A 22,828-nucleotide genomic window follows, 5' to 3' on the forward strand; every position below is an offset into this window, starting at 1 on the left:
TGAAATGCTTGTGTTCTAGTGGAGTGGGGGTGGAATAGAGGGAGGAAGAGAAGTTGGAACAATTTTTTTTAAAAATTGATGTTAAAATTGTTTTTACATATATTTTGGAAAATAAAATTCTATTCTAAGAGTGAAATAAATAAATAAACTAGAAAAAGTAAAAAAAAAAGTGAAAAAAAAAAACTAAACATAAAAAAAAAAATTAAGGCATGGGATCTATTTATTCCACCCTTCCAAATACAACATAGTCACAACTCTTAAGCAACAATCATTTCCCAATAGAATCCTTCCTTATTTAAAAAAAGTTCAGCAAAACTGTCTGCAAGAGTTTTTAATACTCTTTTGACACTCTCTAATGAAAGGGATAACGACTGATTTTCAATTCCAATTTCCTTCTGTCATTACCACATGTAAAGTCCTTTACTGTAGTAAATGAAACATAATTTATAAATGAAGGAAATCTATTTCAAAACATGACCAAAATGGGATTTATTTATTATAAATTTTTTGAATGTATTCTTGTAAATGGCATAGAATGCAAGTTTTCATTCAGTAAAACATTCGTAGTTTCCTTTCAGGGGATAATAGAAGATAATAGTGATTTAAGTTACCTCAAGGTTGTTTGACAACATTTAGTTTATAGCATAACCAGAGGGGAGACATACACAGTTCTAGGAACACATGCAGTTCATCAACTGGTAGGTCAAACGGATATTTATCTGATGAGAAGTCAAAACAGAAAGAACACAATTCATCTGATTTCCCCTCAAACTCATGAATTTACAAAGGCTGTGCCAGAAATGCTTGCTCTCTTAACCCAAAACAAAAACACAATGACTTCAACTAATTTTCTAATGACTTACCCCACAGCAATATTCAACATATCATTTCCTCTAAAATTATATTTACAATAATAAATAAAAATGACACTAAAAGAAGTGGCTACAAAGAATGAATCCCGGCACTTTTAATTTGCTTGTTTTTAACCAAGAAATCACTAGAAATTCTATTCGTATCTCCATAAAGTAAATTTGCAGAACAGAAAACGTCTCTCTCATGGAAGAACATTTGATACAGTAATATATTAATGCACATAACATTCAACCCGTATATACAAGTGCAGTAAATACCCTTTGATCCATACATTGAAAATAATGGGGATGCTTTCAGTCTACCTGTATACATTCACAATAAAATTTCTCAGGCTGGTCTGTTTTTTGAGATCAGTAGGTTTACTCACATTCCTTCTGTCTTTTATAAAAAATTATGTCAATTATCCTATAGTATCAGAGAACTTTTTTATTATAATACCTGCAAGTAAATAGTTTTGAATCATTATGTTACCATTTATGTCACATTTATAATTTTATTTTAAAATAGCACTTTTATGCCATCATGCATTGTATCAATTTTGACAAGAAACCAGTCACCACCACCCACATGATATCACCCTTTTGGTGCTGACTTGTACAATGTGCTTACCCAAATGGGCAAGATAAAATTTCAATATAAATTCTTGCTACGATAATCACAAATTATTCAATCTAATTTAAAAAACAAAATGAACCCAGTTCATTTTAAAACCCAGCATAGTTTTTCATTGAGTCTGGCATAAGGCTGATTACTAAAAAAAAGCTTGGAAGAACATGATAAAGTGAAGAGTAAATATTGGGAAGCCTGTAATGGACACCAGTGAATCTTTCACCAGTTTCTCAGACCTTTTAGTTCTTATAATAAAACTGATTAAGTTAATAAAACATCCAGAGTTGGCCTAAGGATGTGTTTCATATCAGGAAACCACAAATTATGGCATCAAAAAAAGACAGGAAGCACTTCTGGTTTCTGGCTTGAAAAAAAATAAAATCAAGTAGTCTGGTGCCAGGGCTTGCATGGACAGAGTAATTTTCCACTTCACTTAATCCAGACCTCCCCCCCACCCTTCCCCTTCTGCCAATATTAAAGTAAAACATTATATGTATATTTATATAACAGACATGTGTGGCTGGCCCTGGACAGTTTAAGGGAAAACGTGATTTCAGTTGAGGTGCAAAAACTGCTTCATGAGCTCATAGGTTGTGAACGCCACAGCTTGTGAGGGAACACAGCGAATGTAGTTAAGAGACAGGCCTCGATAGAGTCCTCTGCGAATTCCATGGTGTCCATAGACATACTTCAGTGTCTTCAACATCGTACTGAAACAGAACATCAGAGGACACACCTTTATAGGTAAGAAAAGTGAAAAGCTAAAATGGTGATTTAAATGACAAATGCCCTTTTAACAAAGAATAGCCCACCCTGGCACTGTCATGTCCTGAGGTAGAGGGTTGAAATGATTTTGATACATTCATTTGGCAAACATTTATTAAGAACATTTTTGCAAGGCACGGTGCAGAATTTTTGGACATTCAGTCTCTGAGCCTCTTTATAAATGAAAGGGTGGGACAAAATGAGTTCTAAAACATATTCCAGGGGCAGCTAGGTGGTGCAGTGGATAGAGCACCGGCCCTGGAGTCAGGAGGACCTGAGTTCAAATCTGACCTCAGACACATAACACTTACTAGCTGTGTGACCCTGGGCAAGTTACTTAATCCCAATTGCCTCACCAAAAAAAACCCACCACACACAAAAAAATATATTCCAAATACCCAATTCTATGGTTCTATTCCTGCTTGTTTTCAATGTGAAGTATTTCTATTTCTAATGAAAAAAAAAGGTATATAGAACTTACAGGCACTTTTCAGAATCTGGGAGAACAGTCCCTAATTGCATTCGCCGACGGGTTACATCAAGTGGATAACTAAAGGAAAAGAAAAGACAAACTAAAGGACATTGACATTTGTTTAGCATTCATTTCAAGAAGCAATTATAGAGTCACTCTACTATGTGTGTAGGTCTCTGAGAGAAGGGTAAGACACAGAGCTACTCTGTAAGACTGAGCTACTCGTGTGTGAAAAATAACAACACAAGACAATTCAGTATATACCATTTCACAGACAAGAACTGCAGGAGGCCAGAGATGGGAACATCTAGCATGATTTGAAGAATGTGGGAAGTTGGGGGCCTTAAGCAATAAGGATGACTGTGGAAAGGGCAAGGCATTTTAGGGGAGGAAAACATGGTTAGAGGCCAGAGATGTAGACAGAAGACAGAAGAGAGCAGACTGGCTGACATAGGAAGTTCATACTAAAGTAGCAGGAAGGAAGGTGGGACAGCAAGTTCACCGTGTTTGGCATGATGGTAGTGACAAATGGTGGCTGTGAAGTCATCAGTGGCATCATGGATCTAGAGTGGGAAGGAACTTCTGAGGTCACTGGGTCCAGATTCTCCCAGATAAAGTCAGAATGAGAAGAAAGGGGCTGATGATGAGTGAGATGAGCAGAACTAGAAGAACATTGTACACAGTAACATCAACACTGAGTGTTGATCTACTGTGATGGACTATATTCTTCTCACCAATGCAATGCACAGAAGAGTTCCAGGGAACTCGTGATTGGAAGAGGAATCTCCAAATCCAGGGGGAAAAAAAAAAAAAAAAGAACTGCGGAGTATAGATCCTAAACGAACCATACTATTTCTTTTGTTTTTGATGCTGTTGGGTTTTTTTTCTATTTTGAGGTTTTCCATCATTGCTCTGATTTTTTTTTCTCTTATAACATGACTAATGCATAAATAGGATTAATGTTATTATGTGTGTGTGTATATATATATATAAAACCTATATCAGATTACCTGCTGTCTAGAGGAGGGGGAGGGAGGGAGAAAAATCTGAAATTGTAAAGCTTGTATAAACAAATGTAGAGAACTATCTTTACATGTAACGGGAAAAAAATAAAATACTTTATTAATTAAAAAAAAAAAAGAATGAGAAGAAAGGGCTTGATGACTGATGAAGGTCTAAAGGATCCAAGGTTTTCAAAAACATACACAGGTGATAAAATACCCACAGAATATGGGGATCATGAGGCTCTTGGTAAGCCATAGGATGCAATATCAGCTCCTCCTTCTGGGCCCTTCAGGACTGTCTGGTCTTCTTTATCCACTACTGCCCCTGTTAGTCACACTGACTCTGCTGTTCCCTACACAAATGCTTTAATTCCCACCTCTATGTCTTTGCACTCGCTGTGTCCCATGCCTAAAATACACTCTCCCCTCCTCTCGTCTGCCCCTTGGAATCCCAACACCACCTTCTGCTAGAGACCTTTCCTGTTCCCCTTTACCATCTAGGCCCACCACATTCCCTTAACTATCCTGAATTCACTGGATATCTGTCTGCCTGCACTTAGTGGTGTCCAATGTAAACTCTTGAAGACCAGGGGCCCTCTAATGTTTGTCCTTGCACCCTTAGCTCATGACAATGCCAAACACACCAGCTTAATCAGTGCTTATTGATGGGTTGGCTGAGGGAGAGCTCCATTAGGGGGAATGTTTTTGGAACAGAAGGAGGAGAAGTAGATTTGAGGTGATGGCAGAATAAATGTTTCTTCAGGAGGGTTGAAAATGTGTGTAGCTGTAGCTTAGGTAAAGACTGGAGACAGGGGTAGCACCGAGGCACCTGAACACAAAAAAAATAAAAATTAAATGACAAATAGAAGACTGGATGAGTTGTCCTAGGGACCAATGTCAGAAGAAATGGAGTGATATCCAAGGACCGAATCTGAAGGAAATGTGACCATTATAAAACTAGATAAGAAAGTAGAACCAATAGAAGATACCAGAAAGTGATACTGGGAGAGCCTGGAGGAGAGGTAGGATTCACAGAGGAAAGTCAACAGGATCAAGCATTACTGAGTGGTACAGGTAAACGAGTGCCATGGGGGAAAGTCTTCTCAATTCAGCAAGAAGAGCCTTCATTCGACAATGTAGTTTTGGGTGAGGGGGTGGGAATGGAAGACATACTGCAAAAAAGCAGAGATGGGAAAGAGAGGTAGCAAGGGAGTTCATGGAATCTGGGAGTCTGGCAGTGAAAATGAGGGAAAGTAGTAGATGGGAGCTACAAACAGTCAGAGTCAAATTAGGCTCGAGCCTGGAAAGGACAACAAACAAGGTCATTACAGTGGAATCCATGGGGCAAGGATTAATTGAAGATACTAAAGGGAGGGTGGGAAGAGAGGTGATGAGTGTGTGAACTCAAGATCCCTAATAGAGTTGGACTGCAGAACAAACAGGTCAAAGGGTTAGCATTGCAAAGATTCTAGGAGGAAAGACAGCAAAGTCTACATAAAAGCAAAAGGCAAGCATGATGAGCACAGGCCAGATGACTTTAATTTTCAAAAATTCACAGATTATGTGAAGAAAACAAAGTACAGAACGAGGACTGAAAAAACTATTTTTTTTTTAAAGGACAAATTTTAAAGTCAAGGCAGATAGAAAGACTTGTAGAACTGATGCATAGTGAAGTGAGCAGAACCAGAACACTATGCAGGGCAACAGCAAATATTGTTCAATGAAGAACTGTGAATGACTAACTATTCTCAGTAATGCAATGAATCCAAGACAACCCCAAAGGACTAATGAGGAAGCATACTAGTATTAAGGGTGGCTAAATTCTAGCTAGTCTGTCTAAAATCTAATGAGGGGTCGCCAATAAATTATAAGCTTTAACAAGAGTTAGACTTTTAAGCATTTATTAAGGAGAATAATAATTTGGTGAAGAGAAAGAGAAAGGCCTAGATTCATCTATCTATTAAAGGGAGAGCGCAATTCCTAGCTCCAATATGCCAGAGTCCACAGGAAAGAGCGAGTCAGAGCGCCAGCCCTCCCCCTTCTTCCTCCCACAAGCAAACATCACTTCCTGATACCAAAGAAAAGCCGCATGGTCCTGCCCTCAGAGGCCCTCTCCTCATGTTGGAGGCTCTCCTACAGTAAGCCTCCAGCGTGGTGGCATCATTCCAAACATTACACTGGCCACATCCAAAGAAAAGAACTGAGATTGATTGGACATGGACTGAAGCTTGCTATTTTTCACTTTCATTTTTTCTTTTATTCAAGTTTTCTTATACAAAATAACTATAATGCTTCACATAAATGCACATGTATAACCTTTATCTGATTGCCTACTATCTCAGAAGTGGGGAGGGGGGGACAGAATTTGGAACTCAAACTTTAAATTAAAATGTTTTAGAATTTTAAAATTAAAAAAAAAAGTTAAGGCAAACATGCCAAATCACTTTCTCCCCAGAAATAACAAGCTGACATCACTTGAAATCAGCAAAACAACTTAAAAATATATGTGCCATCCTGGAGGTTTTTGCAATTGAGATACTAATGTTATCTCAGTTACGAATAATTATTAAGACATAAAATTTATACTGTTGAAAATGAGCGTTATATAAGAGTTTAGTGTCCTATACATGCACACTATGTATAATGTACTTCCAAGTTATTTTCCTAAATTAAACTGGTTGGGAAACTTACGATATTGTCTGTGCTATTGCTCCAGCGACACCACCACAAAGCAAGTTTATGTGCGTTTTCAAAACTAAGACATTAGGGTTGTCTGATGAAGGTCTTCCAAGCAAGGTAGGAGCATGGGAGAGACCAACACTCTTTAAGGTACCAAAAGTAAAAAATGAAACCCCTAAAAAACAAAATGTACATTTACTATATTTAGCAAAACAAGAGTGGAAAAACAATACATTGTATTATTTCAAGTACATAATAATGCATTTCTTTGTTCTTGATTAGCACATTTTGCTAGATGCACAATTTCTATCACTACTAACACTAAAAAATGTAAACAAGTTTATCTACAAGTTAAACAAAACCAGTAGGAGTCATATAAATCCATATATAATAAGCAACCCTCACCAAAAAGGCCTATTATAGTCTCAATCATTTATAGTTTCATACAAAATTTAAAAGAAATGTTAAAAGAGAAAAATCATAATTTGTAACTTGTAAAACAAAATCTAGCTTGGTCTGACTTTTATATTATCATAACTATATTAAAATAGTGGTGTGCCAATGTAATTGACAAGGCCTATTTCCATTAAAAAGCATGTTTCCTTTCATAAAATAGATTTAGAACCAGAGAGGGCCTTGGGGATCATCAGGCCCAAGAGTTCTTAACTTTTCTGTTCCCTTTCACAGTCTGGTAAAGTCTATGGACCTATATTCAGAATAATGTTTTTAAAGGCATTAAACAAAATTATAATTAAACAGAATTATAAAGGAAACCAATTACACACACACACACACACACACACATATATCCAGCTAGCCATATATAAGTTCAGAGGCCCCAGTTAAATAAAACCTCAATCTGATTCAATCATCTAATTTTATATAAGAAAACTGAGGCTCAGAGAGTCACTCAGGAAATAAGTGGAAAAGCTAAGATGTTACCCAGGTTCAGGCAATCTTTCCACTAGACCCCAATGTCTACAGATCAATATTCAAGTCAAAAAATTCAGACATAAGGAACTGCTTGATGCCTTGACGCCTCCTTTGAGTCTTCAAAGTCAGGGCTGACAGCATAAGAAAAACCCAGTTTTGGAGGGCAAAGGAGAAACCAGATGTGCACACGTACCCTCCATATAAACTACAACAGGCATCTGTGATCTCTACTTTGGACCACGTGATATTAAATGACTCTATGCCATACTACTAGTCCTTACTGAATGTTATCACAGTTCTTAACAAAAGTTAAAAGAGTGAATTACCGTAAAATATTAGAATCTGAGAAATGCTATCAATTTGACCAATATCCAAAAACTTTATGCCTCCTAAATTTATGAAATATACTTTCTACCACAAAATCCTTGTGATTCAACATGACTAATATGTAAATGTTTTATATGAATACACAAACATAATCAATATCGAATTGCTTGCCTTTTCAATGGTGGGGGGGAGAGGGGCGGAGACGAAGGAAGTTTTAAAAATGAATGGTAAGGGGACAGCTAGGTGGTGCAGTGGATAGAGCACCGGCCCTGAATTCAGGAGGACCTGAGTTCAAATCCGGCCTCAGACACTTGACACTTACTAGCTGTGTGATCCTGGGCAAGTCAAGTCACTTAACCCCCACTGCCCTACAAAAAAATCCAAACCAAACCAAACCAAACCAACCCCCTTTCCCCCCAAAAAAGGTAAAATTTGATTCTACATGTAATTGAGGAAAAATAAAATACTAAATCAATTTTTTAAATAACAAAAAAATACCCTTATGATTTCAGATTTTCTTTTAATCAAACTTAATAATAAACAATCTATAGTAACAGAGCCAATAGCTAATTCTTGGGGCCATCTCTTATTTGTTTATTACAAATACTATATAACACTACTGGCCAGTTAACGCCTGATAGTAGTGTAACCAAAGTTCTAGAGTCTATTACCCTAAGGCCCAGTCAAGCCTTGAGATAAAGATTAGTTACCTTTTACAGTGACAGATGTGTCACAATATGGAACATAGTTGTTGCAAAAGGAAGAGGGATCAGAGTAAAGGGCAATCAATTAAAAAATAACTCCAAAATGGGTATCCAACGGTTGGCAGGCAAAAAGGACCATTTTAGCATATGAAGGACAGCACAGTCTAATATGTTCAGAGTGAATCTGATGCTTTTCAGTATCTTAAAAGAAAGATTTCCCTATAACTTATACTGTCAAACTCAAGTTGTATCAGAAAAGTTTTAAGAAATCTAGATTGCGATCCATACCTGCATAGGGAGCCATTCCTACAATAGTAGGCATCAGTCCTCTGTAAAACCCACGAAAGCCGCCTTCCTTTTGAAGGAAAAAGTAAATGGGTAAGTTGTGCCCGTTATGATGAACTTAAAGAAAACAGCCACAAAAAAGTATTCTGTGGCACAGACTAGAATGCCAAAGTCTACAATGTTCTGGAAAAGCAGAAACCAAGTTAAACTTTGCTTCGTGCCATGTCCACCTTTGGCCTCTGGGCCCAGAGTAAGGCTGACTGCTCTTCCACATGAGAGTCTTTCATATACTTGAAAACAGCCATCCAACCCACCAAGTCTTCTCTTCTCCAGGCTCTATGTGTCCCTAGATCCTTCATATGGCATCAACTCTTTTACCTGGTGGCCCTTTTCTGGAAATTGATGTGCTTGATGTGTGCCCAGATCTGAACAGGATGCTCTAGTAGGTCTGGTCTGACTAGGAGAGAAAGTCCTTTTTCCTCCCTAGTTCTCGAATAGGATATCTCTCAAGCCAGTGAATTGTGATCTCATAGATGTGGAAGAACTCTATGACATGGAACTTTCTCTACTGATGCAGATCAGCAATGAATGAATCTGTCAATTACAATCTCAGTAACTGCTAGGGGTGGTGAAAAGTGTGTGAGGCAGGACTTGAACCCAGGTCTTCCTAACTCCAAGGCCAAGCTCATCACATGATGCTTTTTAACAAAATGAGAAAGGGAGAAAGAAGGAAAGTGAAATACCGTTGCATAAATTGTTTTGAATGCATGGATAATCCCTGTGTATGTGTGTTCTCCTTTCACCTGGAACGCCAGGCGAACTCTAACCATGTCAAGCGGGTAAGTACAGATGACTGCTGTTCATACCTGCAGAGAGAAAAGGAACCCGTCACCACAGTTCTGTTCATAAGACACAAGGAAGCAGAGCTCAGTGAGATCATGCAGCAAGGCTGCATGCTAAGTCCCTCAACTTAGCAAAGACAGGCACCAGTCATATGTGGCTATCCCAGATCAGCCTTTTCTCCTGCTTCCCAGCTTGAAGGCTGCCCCTGAGGAGGAGAGTCATCACAAGCCTCATACAGTCTTATTAAGATGGCGTTGCTGGGGTAGCTAGGTGGCGCAGTGGATAGAGCACGGGCCCTGGAGTCAGAAGGACCTGAGTTCAAATCCGACCTCAGTCACTTAACACTTACTAGCTGTGTGACCCTGGACAAGTCACTTAACCCCAACTGCCTCACCAAAAAAAAAAAAAAAAGATGGTGATGCTAAAACAATGATCCAAGACAATTCCAAAGGACTCATGAACTGTGGAATCTGAATGCAGATTGAACCACACTGTTTCTAATTTTTTTTTTGGACATTTTCCCCTTTTGTTCTGATTCTTCTTTCACATGACTAATGTGGAAATGTTTAATGTGATTGTACATGTATAACCTATATCATATTGCTTGCCATCTTGGGAAGGGGAGAGAGAAGGGAAGGAAGGAGAAAAATTTGGAACTCAAAATCTTCTAACAACAAATGCTGGAAACTATCTCTACCCATAACTGGAAAATAATCAAAGACTTTCAAGATAAAAAAAAAAAAAGATGACAATGCCAATTCCTGTTCCTCTCTAAGTCAAGACACCTTGTTAGCTACCCCAACACCATGTATTGGCAATGGGGAAACATTATTATTCTTTTACTTCTGTAACACTATGCTGCCAACTCAGACAAGGCTTCAGAGCTAGAAAAGGCTTAGAAACCTTAAGGCCACATATATAATATGTAGCAGGACAAGGATTTGAACTCAAGTCTTCAGATTCCACAGTTCCCCTCCATCATGGTGAAGACAGCATTCCTGGGTACTTTCCAAATATGTCCATATCTGCAACATACCTGTGGCCAAGAAGATCACCTCAATTTATGGTTGGAACCCAACTGTCCTAGGGAACACTGCAAATGTCTAAAACTAGATGATCACTTGAACTGTGACTGAAAAAGCCAGCATGTTCCCAGAGGAATTCAGCTGGTGCACATGGAACTAGCCCCGAATTTTATTTGGACAGTCCTTTTTTCCATACTTGCTTTGACAGATATTTGTTATTGCTAGGTTTTATTGGTTTCAGCAAATGACAGAATGCCTGGGCTTTACCACAGAATTTGTTGGCATTTTATTATGACCAAGAACATCAAATTAAGTCAAGACTGACATTAGCAAATGTCTGATTCTCTTGGTTTAGTTTCAAGTTATGATGTTATTTAGGTTTTTTCAATGAACTCCAATCCCAACAGAAGTGATTTCAGAGGAATACTGCTTGAATTCATAGTCTTTCCCTCATTCAAAATCAAGATGGCACTGCAGTGACTTGGGGAACTATTATTGTTACTCTTCTTTTGTTTTTTTCATCCCCAATTTAAGTTTGCACTCATTTCAGTGAGCTGCCTAAAATTCTTAATCTGTCAGTCCTACTCAGGAGAAAGACACTGAAGCCAAGGAAGTGCAAAAGAAGCCTAAGTATACTGTTTTTTCAAACTGTGTGTCTTCTGAGTGGAGGAAGAGTACATAAAGAACAGTTTAGGAAAGTGAAACATTTATTCCCCCCAGGCTACATACACAAATGAGTAACAATAAATATGAAATCCCCTGAACATTCCTGCTAGGTGCTATTTCCTCCCCGGCTTCCATGACACTCCTTTATCTTGCTTTTCTTCCTAAGTGGCTCAACCCTCCAACTCAGTCAGACCACTCTCTCAATGCACTAAGTGTGTGGGGGTGTATCACCTAAGGTTCCTCTTGGGCCCTCTACTCTTTCTATATTCTTTCCCCTGATGATTTCGTAAGTTCTCATGGGTTCAATAATAATATTTATGCAGAGGATTGCCATATCGATGCTTCCTCTTTCCTGAGCTATAATCCCGTACCACCTACTGACAACTGTTGCACCTCCACTGAAAATGTCTCATAAGGCATGTCCAAAACAGATCTCATATTCCCCGTGTAAAGAATTAATTGTTATTTGAGGTTTTTATGCCTTGGGGAGCACTGGCCTGGGGCTCCACAAACCACAAGGTGCTCCACCCACTGGTTGTAGCAGTTGCCAGGGCTCTCGCCTACACCTACATGGGCCTGGCAAAATTATAATGATTGGAAGCCTAGTGAGGGCAGTCATGAGACTGTCAGAGCGGCCATCCCATTGGCTGGGACTGTGTGGGGTGTTTCTAGGCTTGGGGGAGGAGAATTGGGAATTCTAGGTAGAAGCTGCAAAGTGACAGGCATTCTGCTGCGTATTTTCAGCTGATTCCTGGGCAGTGGTATTTTTCAGGTATTATAATTTCCCTTTCCCCATTTTTATTTCCTTTCCCTTGATCCTACTGATCCTGTTTGTGTTTTTTTTTAAGTTCGTTCTTGTTAAAATAAATCTTGTTCTGTGTTGAGGGAGGCTGCCGGTTTCCTTCCTTGTCCCAATATTGCGGCAAGCCGCTTAGCTAGCACTCCCCAATTAAAAATTGGTCCCCACAGCCGCAACCCCAAATCCCAATCCAAACCCTTCTCTAAACTTTTCTGTGGTTAACTGCACCACCACCCTAATAGTCATCCAGATGTAAAACCTAAGAAGCCCCATCTGGCTCCCCCCTCTCCTTCAGCTCCCATGTTCACTTACCAGTTCTTTCTAATTGTATGTCCATAATCTCTCTTGCATCAATTCCTATCTCTACTCTAGTCTAGGCCCTCATTAACACTTGCCTGGATTTCTGGAAGAACCTCCTAGTTGTTCTTCCTGCTTCAACACTTCTTCTCCAAAACATCCTCCACAAGGCTAAAAACTGACATTCCTCAAATCCAGAACTGGCGGCATCATTCCCCTACTCAAAGTGTCTTCACCTTGGCATTTATAACACTTCACAGCCCCACTCAAGCCCACTTCTCCAGGCATGCTGCATATTACTGTGCTCCAAGCACACCATGTTCCTCCATGCTTGTACAACTGTCATTCCCCACCCCTAACATGTCTTGTCCCCTGCGATCAGCAGAATCCCAGTGCCTTGCAAAGCTATCTTTCCTGATCTCCCTCTGTTACAGAGAAGCATTCTATGGCTCTTTAGATTCATCCATCCATCCTCTGCCTTTACTTATGTGCACAACCTGTCCTACCCCCGGCAGAAGGGATGTTCCTTGAGAGCAGGGACTGCTTAGATTTTGTCCTGCTAGATTTAAGGGTCTAACATAGTGAATCACGTGTGGTGAGTGTTTACTGAATGCTTAGCTTTGTTGATCTGAAATTTAGTCAGCAAACATTTTATATAAAGTAAAAACGGTAAACCAATCTATTCCTGCCTGAATTACCAAATTCCAAGCCATTTGGGTCTAAATTACTGAGGTTTTTACAATGTAGTTCTTCCTCAAGAAGACATTTTAGAAGACATTAACATGACTTTTTGATGCTGTCAACCAAACAAAATGCTTTTCTGGGTATTTTATGAATCTTGTGTTAAATCTAAAATAACTCAGAAGAGCCTTGCTCAAGGCTCTAAATAAATGAGAACCTTCAAAAACTTCTAAAGTTAAGTAGTTGCAGCCTTTTTCTTGCTTAATTAGAGCAGAGTTCTCTGTAGCTTGATAGTTAATTCATACCATCATTTCAATGCCTCCAAGTTCTGAAGACTGGCTATGGCAGAAATGAAAAGGAGAGAATTACAAATGTTGCTTGTTATTTGTTTTAAAATAAATCTTGACTTGGCCCCAGAACTAGCAAAAAGGCTAATTAAGGTGAGACTGGTCATGAGCTCCTCTCGGCTCTTCTTCCATATTCTTCTATAATACTTTGGCTTCAATTCACCCGTCTATCTATATTTTTATCCTTTCTCCCCATTTTTATTTTAAAGAAAAATGTATGGTAAATGTCAATTTTCAACATTCTAATTTATAAGAGGTGTATATGTATGCACATGTATATATCATATTGATTTTATGCCCCCCATAATTCTCTTCCCCCTCGTTCATTTCTTCCCATCTTTTCCTATTTGACGTTGTCCCTAACTTTTTCCTGTTTTCCCTTCTTTGTTCTAGTTTTCATCCCTCAATCTTCTACTGTCTCTACCTTTATTATTCTTCACTCACATTCTTCCCTTTGTGCTCCTTCTCTACTAACTGTATCTACCTTTCTTTTCTCTCATCCTTCAATCCCTTTCAACTGTCCTCCCTCCCTTCTCCCCATACCAACGCAAAGTACATATGCATCACCCAAGGCTCAATCACAGGATAGAACATGGCTGAGAATACCATCAAGTTCTGCTTTTTACTACTGAGTAGAGTGGATAAATCCATACAAATCTATTAAGTGATCCTTAACTGTGACCTTTAAATCTGCTAGTCTCACAGGGATTTCCTGAAGTCAGACAAGTACAAGACTTTTTTTTTCAATGCTTATGCACTTCAATTTGACTTACATATTCTGATTAAGCTAGGATCATTCTCTGAAGGTGGTACTCAAAACCTCTTTAGTGGCCTGTGATAGAAACCCTTATATAGCTGAGCTCAGATAAAAATAACCATATCTTCAATTTCTGAGCGATTTCTTACCAGTAAGAAAGGCTGACCTGAACAGAGGAAGTGTGCACCTCCCGCCCAACTGATAAAGAAAGCCGATGGGAAGTAGGTCCTGGAAGAAGCAGCAGCTGCCTATGGAGCCTGCCCCACAGGCCAGCTCTGCGGCCTTTGATTCTTTAGCATCTGGTTTCACACTAGGTGGTAAAGCAATAAAAGCCGTCCATGGATAAACAAGAGAAATCAGAAGCTACTTACCAGAAGTACTGGTGGTGACAGCCTTCCTCTTGCCCCATCTTATAACTACAATCCAATACAAAGAGCAGTAGGTCTTCACCTACCAGGAAGCAACAAGACCTTCAATCAAGCTGAGATGAGTTTGTGTTTCTGCGTGTGAAACCTACTTCTCCTCAGTGAAGAAGCCTGGAATTTAATGAAGGAACCATCTGTCCAGGAAGAGTTTAAGAAAAGAATGGGACAAGAAAAGATCTTTCCCTCCAGTCCTCCTTCCATTCTTACAAACCTGCAGGGTTTTTATTACCCAGCATTCAGAAACCAAGCTGGAGAGCCTTCGGGTACAGGCTGGGTCAGATATCTAGGCATTAGCCTTGCTGAGCACAGGAACAGTCATCACCAGCAAGTTGAACCCTAGGTGATAAAATGACTATGACCGATACCTCAAGTATAGGACAAATGAAAAGAATAAGCTTTCTTTTAAAAAAAATTAGAAAACCCAGTTATTTTCTGAGCTCTGAATGGATTGACCTCACTGCCTGTAATTTACTCAGCCCTGCACATTTATTCTTGTACTTAAGCCTACTTTCCAGGTTTCAAACAATGTTTCTAATGATCTTTCCAATACTGACATTTGTTCTCTGGTGCTGAAATCAGAAAATATGAATATTCTGAAACTGAAAATGGTACGTAGGACTTTCTGATAAAGGTATTAACTACAAAAAAAGGCAGGACAGTTATGCCAAATATAGCCATGAAATTGGAGTGCAGGCCTGGATCAGGGCACTCCTTGGTGAAGCAGGTAGCAATAATCCAGTGTCTTGTCATTATGTTGGCAGATCTGATTTCCCATAAGGAATCCTGATAGGGCAACTTTGTTCAAAAGTGCTTAGGATTTCTTTTCTATAAGTAAGTAAGACTAGTGAGTCAGACTACTATACTGCAAATCTACAGATCATAACCAAAAGAAGGGGGTTATTTTTGTGCTGCACCAGAGGGGTGGCAAGTATAGAACACATCAGTTTAAAAAAAAGACACAGAGAGGACCTAGAATAGAACTCCCAGTTATTGAGATACTGGAGCAAGGCACACTAACCAGGAGCTTCAGGACCATCTCTATGTAGTAGTCCAGTGATATAGAAATCAAAGATTCCAAAGAATCATAGGTGGCAGGTAAAAATGCCATTTGTGTGGCTTACAGGCTATCTCTGGCTAGCCAGAGCATGACCATGAATAATATTAATGATTCTTTAAAATGTGACCACCAGTTCTTATAATTTAAAAAAAAGAAAGAAAAGCACCTGGAGATAGGCTAGCATTCTTGGGCCGGGAAGGGGAGTGGGATGCATATAGGAATTTGCTTCTGAATTGTGAAGCAAGATTACAGGGGGCAAAGGTGCTTTTAAAAATATAAGCAGCATTGGAGCAGAGCACTTGCCTTCCTAACACTGCATCCAAACTGCTCTGACCTTCACAAATGAATATAAATATTTGGCATAAACAGTGTTTTTATCTCTTTGTAGAGATCAAGTATATAAAGAAAAAATAATTCAGATGACCTGTCTAGAAATGTAGTCAGTCAGTCAATGGCATGGTTAGTTTATTAATAAACCTCCAAATTTGTTTAGTGCTTTCGACTTTTCAAAGGACTTTCACATGTTATGAATGTGTAAGATAGATTTTATCATATCCATTTTATATGCAAGGAAACAGAGTCCTAGAGACATAACAACATGCCAGGGTCACACAGTGAGTCAGTGGGAGATCAAATCGAGCACCCCACCCACATGACTCCAGCCCTCCACTACTGCCACAATCATACCTGCTGTCCTACTCATCAAGTTGCCCTCAAAATTGGAATAATCAAGAGATGGACACTAGTCAAATCTGTTCATTTGTCTACTTACTCATCTCTAACACCTTATGTTCTTCCTCTATCACACTAATCATTTTTTAAAGGTGAAGGGGAAGTGGCAGGAGGAAAGAGAAGGAATGTTTTCGGGGAGAGGAGGAACACAAAAGAATGAGGGGAAGGCTCACTCTTTGAAAACAGAAACCTTGATTCTCCATTTCTGTGCCTTCCTGGAAGACTCAAGACATACTGGATTGTAGTTGTAGGATGAGGGAAGGAAAAGTATGATGAAATCCCTTAGAGTTTTAAAAGAGATGCATGAAACTCACAAAGCTGTCATGAAGCACATCTTTTTAAAGTATCTTTCTTTCTTTCTTTCTTTTTTTGGTGAGGCAGTTGGGGTTAAGTGACTTGCCCAGGGTCACACAGCTAGTAAGTTGTCAAGTGGCTGAGGCTGCATTTGAACTCAGGTCCTCCTGAATCCAGGGTTGGTGCTCTATCCACTGCACCACCTAGCTGCCCTGGCACATCTTTTTTAAACTTTTACAAATATATAAACTTTATATGAATGTGTGGCCTACAAAAATCTTGTGAAAATCATCTCTAAAAGGCCATAGACAGTTCAAGAGAAACAAGCTTAAAAGATAGACATTTCCATTTTAATCAGGTCATCCTTTAACTCATATAAACAAAATGTATGTTGTATCTAATGACATGAAGTAAGTGAAGTCTCTGCTTCAGCTGTGCTGATAGGAAACATGAAGCAATACTATAGAACCCTAAGTGTGACTTCTGAGGGAACTAGAGATTTCTTGAAAAAATTTTAGTTTTAAACTTTAGATGTGGCATTCTCAGTATATGCACTGCCTCAACTGTACCTGAAACTATCTTCACTATAAAACCCCTTAATACAAATGTGAATACACCACAAAGTGAACTCAAGCGGCCCCGTTGGGAAGAGGGCACATCTTCAAAGAGCAGATACTGCCCAATAACTAAAGGGCAGGAACACCAAAGCACTTACATGAAGCCACAAAAACCCAAAGTCTTTTGAATTTAACTCCCATTAAATGTCATCCTGCAGCTTTTCTGAAAACCCTCGGTCTGTCTGCTATTTTCCCCCAGAAGATACTTGGGACAGTGAGTTAAAAGTATCAGCACATCATAAAACAAAATACTATTGTCCTTCTCTTCCCTTCCTATGGAATTCCAACCTTTTGTTTAAGTCCAAGTCAAATCTTACTTGCTTACAGGTGTTCTTTGAGCCTCCAGTGAGTAAACTCTCCTCTAACCTTACACAGCACTGTTTATCTCTTACATTTTTATGTAGCATTTTCTATTAAAATGATGGGCTTGGCTGGGTCCCACCATTACTCACTCTTGCAAAGGTGTACTATATCTCATCTATATATTTTTTTACTCCTCCTTTCCCCCTTAATGCCTGTAAGTGCACAATAAATTGATAAATTGAAAGTATTTCTGTTAAAGCTGTATTAAAACACAATGCCAGGATATAGCAAGAAGATGCTTCCTCTGAGTCCATTCTTTCTACATGTTAACTGAGGAAAGACTGGAATATCTGCTGCTATGGTTACTTCTGCTACTTTGTTGGCCCTGGACTACTGAGCTAGTGCCGTCAGCAAATTATCAGGGTTCAAACCATTAGTGGTGTTAGAACAAGGCAGGTCATCTGAAAACTAGGTAACAAGGCAAGAGGTGAAGCCGAGTCCAGGAAGTCTCTGAGGCAGGCTGAAGGTTCCCATGAGAGCTCCAGGGTCTGATGAGGCAGGTTTGTCCTGCTTTTGAAGCCAGAGTGGGCCTCCTCTTCAGGCACACACCCCATCTCAGATCACACACAGAGCCCAGAGAGGGAATGAAACACCACCGGCGCTCAGGCTCCAAGCACCTCCCCTCATCTGCATCACTATGATCACCTCCTATGGAATCTAAGTCGACTGACTACTAAGGGGTCTCGGCTTTTTCATATTAAGTTGTCGCTCAGTCGTTTTTTAGCTGTGTCCGACTCTTCATGACCCCATTTGTGGTTTTCTTGGCAAAGATGCTAGAGTGGATTGCCATTTCCTTCTCTCCCTATGAAGTGGCCAGTCTTAAAGATAAGGACATGGAGATGGTAAATAATACAAGAATAATTACTACCGAACGTATTTTTGTGGAAGATACGACTATATATGACTATAGAACTAAAATATACACATTCCTACCTGCCATGGAGCCAGCCATTAGCCGGTGAATATGTCCAGAAATCCCAAGTTTTGTGGTAATTAACTATAAGATAAACAGAAAAGTCAATAAAATGGTTTGTTAAAAAAGGATCATTTTCATCCTGAAATCCTTATAAAATCACATATCAATAGAGTAGTGCAGTAGGGGCAGCTAGGTGGCTCAGTGGATAGAGCCCTGAAGTCAGGAGGACCTGAGTTCAAATCCGGCCTCAGACACTAGACACTTACTAGCTGTGTGACCCTGTGTAAGTCACTTAACCCCAATTGCCTCACCAAAAAAAAAAAAAAAGAAAGAAAGTACTGCAGTAACAAAAATACTGTAGGCCCCTTTCAAACAGCATTCTGCATTACAAAAGCAAGGGAGAAGGGAATAAGGGCTTATATGATACGTACTATGTGCTAGGCCTTTTACAAATATTAAACTAAAAGAAAATGCAATGAAAAAGACACAGATTAAATGTTTGCTCTGAAGCTGCTGTACCTTAGAAAGCCATCAGGGAGCTGCCCAGTGGCCAGTGTGGTAAGAAAGCTGAACTGGATTTTTTGTATTTTCTGGGGACAAGGCAATGTTCCATGATTGACAGAGTTGGCCTTGAAGCCAAGAGGATCTGAGTTCAGGTCAGCCCACAGATACCAGCTGACTGAACCCAGACAACTGAGCGGACCTCTCCGCAATCAAGACAATTCTACAACTAAGGCAGAAAAGGTGCCAACCTGCATTAGAAAAGAGTGTTTGCTCATCTGGGAGGTCTCTATAAGAAATGGAATCGGGGGCAGCTAGGTGGTGCAATGGATAGAGCACCGGCCCTGGATTCAGGAGGACCTGAGTTCAAATCTGGCCTCAGACACTTGCCACTCACTAGCTGTGTGACCCCGGGCAAGTCACTTAACCCTCATTGCCCCGCAAAAAAATAAAATAAAATAAAATAAAAAAGAGGCAGGCACTCTGTGCTTTAAAAAAAAGAAAAAGAAAAAGAAATAGAATCACAGGTGCAGTCCCTGTCCCTAGAAGGGGAAAGGAAAGGGCCTACCTTAACACAGCAGGGTACACAGGCTATACACACACACACACATGGGAACACGTGCACACGGGCACACATACACCCTCTCTCTCTCTCTCTGTCTCTCTCAAGCAGCAATGGCTTGCAAGGGTCATCTTAGAATGGAAGAGGAGCACTACACATGGTTCCTATAGACATAATGGACTATCTGACTTTCAGAGAGCCAGATCATTCATTCCCACACCTGAATTTAATGGATAAGTAAATAGCAAAAATGGAAAAATAAAAAAGACAAGATTATCATCTCCTTATTCTGGTTGTGTCTGTTATGTTGGACAAATGATGTCCTCTGATATTCAGCCATGGGTCACCAAAAGCTCCAATATTACCACTATAAGTTTCCAGCCTATGTCTGGCACATAGTAGGCACTGAACAAATGCTTGAATGATTTACTGATTGCTGCCAATATCGCATCAGTGTGCAGCATCCAAAAGATAAAAAGACCTTTTCAGTATAATGAACACAATCATGGTATCAATTAACAATGATTTAAAAATGAATCATGTAGGGGCAGCTAGATGGCGCAGTGGATAGAGCACCGGCCCTGGAGTCAGGAGTACCTGAGTTCAAATCCGGCCTCAGACACTTAATACTTAACTAGCTGTGTGACCCTGGGCAAGTCACTTAACCCCAATTGCCTCACTAAAAAAAAACAAAACAAAACAAAACAAAATGAATCATGTGAAATCACAGAATCTTCAACCACCCCAGATGTGACTACCGAATGACCATGGATTTCTGATGCAGAGAAGAGACTCTGGGAACATATGCTACTTTAATGGGCCATCACCATTTTGTGAATCGTTTTTCATTTCAAAGTCAGAAATGTCTTTTTCAAATGTCATCTACTGACGACATTTTACAAATGAAGACATTGAGTAGGATCAGAACCCCGTATTTCCATGACACATCGAGAAAGTCAAGTACTTTGATTGCGAGGTGTTTACAACACAACTCAATGAGCATTTACTAAATGACTGCTAGGTTCAGGCACTATGGTAGGCACTAGGGATACAAGGACAAAAACTGGACAGCCCCTGTCCTCAAGAGCTCACACCCTGCCCTCGGCCCTCTTCTCTCTCTTTCCTGTCTCTCTTCATAAGTCCATCAAGTACAAATATCATCTCTCTGTAGATGATTCTAACATCTGTGTATCCAACCACGAGGCTTCAGCTCTGCTAAACCAACTGCCTCCAGACACTTCTCACTGGATGTGCCAGGACCGTCCTAAACTCAACTTCTCTAAAACAGAATTCCTGGTTACTCCCCTCTGACCCTCGTCACCTCTGAAGTTTCCTTATTTCTGTCAAAGACTTCACCCTCCTTCCCAGTCTCGGGTTCACAAGCTCAGCATCATGCCAGGCTCTTTTTTCACTCGTCCTACACATCCAACCAGTTGCCAAATCTTGGCTTTTGATGAAGATCACCCTGCTCCCCAGTCACACAACAGGCCACCTCAAATCTTTGCCCACTGTGCTTCCTCCTACACGCTGCTCCCATAGTCAATTTCCTTAAGGGCAGATTTGTGGGACTCCCATACCCAACCAACTGCCTCTACCTAAAAAGCCCTACAAACCTGCCCCCGCCCCGCCCGAGCATTCCAGCCTCAATGGCCATTACTCCCCCTCCCACACTTTGGGATCCAGTCAAACTAGAGCCTCTCTCTGCTTCTCACACCCCCCAGCATGGCCTCTGCCCTTCACCTAGCTCCCAATTCTCACAAGAGGCATGCCAGCCCCCAAGCCTGGAATGTGTTCTTCATCTCCACCTCCTGGCTTTCCTAGCTTCCTTCAAGTTTCGGCTAAAACACCATCTTCTAAAGGAAGCCTATCCCCATACCTCTCAATCTGGATGCCCTCCCTCTGTTATTTCCCATTTATTCTATATACAGTTTATTTGTCCAGGTGTTTGCACGTTCCTCCCCCATTAGACTGTAAGCTCCTGGAGGGCAGGGCCTGCCTGTAGCCTTTCTTTGGCTCAGCACAGTGCCTGGCACATAATAAACACTTAATTTCCTTCTTACTAAGTCTTTTTTTTTTTTGGGCGGGGGGGCAGTGAGGGTTAAGTGACTTGCTCAGGGTCACACAGCTAGTACGTGTCAAGTGCCTGAGGCTGGATTTGAACTCAGGTCCTCCTGAATCCAGGGCCAGTGCTTTATCCACTGCGCCATCTAGCTGACCCTTACTAAGTCTTTATAATATGATTTCCCTATTTGATTTAAAGTAACTATTCAAAAACTAGCTATATGCACATGCAGCTATAACTCAATCCTTCACTCATTAGGTGCCACTTTGTCAACTTACCTGTTCTAGATGTTGAGGATGAAAGTACCTGCTATCATGAGGCTTGTATTCTATGACATGTTTGGTTCCATATAATAAGCAGAGTTCTGCAAGGGGCAAATTCTAATGCCAAACAAGAATGATTTTTGCCCTAGCTCAGACTGAGTAATACTTCCACCCTGCTTACTAAGCAGGAATAATGAAGAGCTGACTAGCCTTGATCCTAAACTATCAAGTTCTGAAAGAAGTTAACTAAAAACAAACAAAACAACCAAAAGTCATAAACTCATGTGTTCCTAGAACAGTCGTGTGTTCCTAGAACAGCATTATGGGCATATTTCCAGAGTACTATAAAGGCTTATTCACAGCAAAAGTATTCTCAGTACAGGTCACATTCAAATACTAAGTAGGGAAATAAGACAACAGTTAAATTACCTTTTTATAATGGTCAAAGGACATAAACTGTATTGCACCATATGGGAAGATTCTAATCATCATTGCTCCATTTCCTTTATATAGCCCAAGATAGCCTTCCTTTTTGGGGACAGCACACAATGCAGAAAACACTCCTGTTTTTCAGAAAAGAAAGGCATTTTCAAATTCAAAATGGAAGCCATCAGCATTTACAAAATACCATAAAGATGAAAATATTTCATAATTACACAAAAGGCAATAAAAGTTATATAACATTTACTATTTTAAAACAAAAGCAACCCAAGAGAAAGTCACAAATCAAAACAAATTCTTATATTTAAGCATTTGGTAACAGAAATGTGTATGGTAGGGACAAAAGTGATGAGTGAAAATTTAAAACTAGCCCAAATGTTAAAGATTAAAAATGTTTCATTAAAGCATGCCGATTTTATATCACATTCATTTATTTCATAATAATCCTCCCCATCTAAACTCTGAAAATTTCACACAAGCCTTCATTAAAACATCTGCTATCGGGGCAGCTAGGTGGCGCAGTGGATAG

At 39.8% G+C, this 22,828-nt stretch overlaps 1 protein-coding gene across 1 annotated transcript in view; it reads right to left on the reverse strand.

Moving 5' to 3' along the window:
• Positions 1–943: 943 nt before the first annotated feature.
• Positions 944–22,828, reverse strand: part of SLC25A16 (solute carrier family 25 member 16) — a 31,864-nt gene continuing 9,979 nt past the window's right edge. The window contains 7 exon segments of the mRNA XM_043983773.1: positions 944–2,192; positions 2,729–2,797; positions 6,415–6,577; positions 8,655–8,721; positions 9,395–9,517; positions 18,480–18,551; positions 22,288–22,421. Coding sequence (XP_043839708.1) covers positions 2,036–2,192; positions 2,729–2,797; positions 6,415–6,577; positions 8,655–8,721; positions 9,395–9,517; positions 18,480–18,551; positions 22,288–22,421 — 785 coding nt within the window. The 3' untranslated portion in view covers positions 944–2,035.

This window comes from Dromiciops gliroides, chromosome 2 (assembly GCF_019393635.1).
Source record: "Dromiciops gliroides isolate mDroGli1 chromosome 2, mDroGli1.pri, whole genome shotgun sequence".
Lineage (NCBI taxonomy): Eukaryota > Metazoa > Chordata > Mammalia > Microbiotheria > Microbiotheriidae > Dromiciops > Dromiciops gliroides.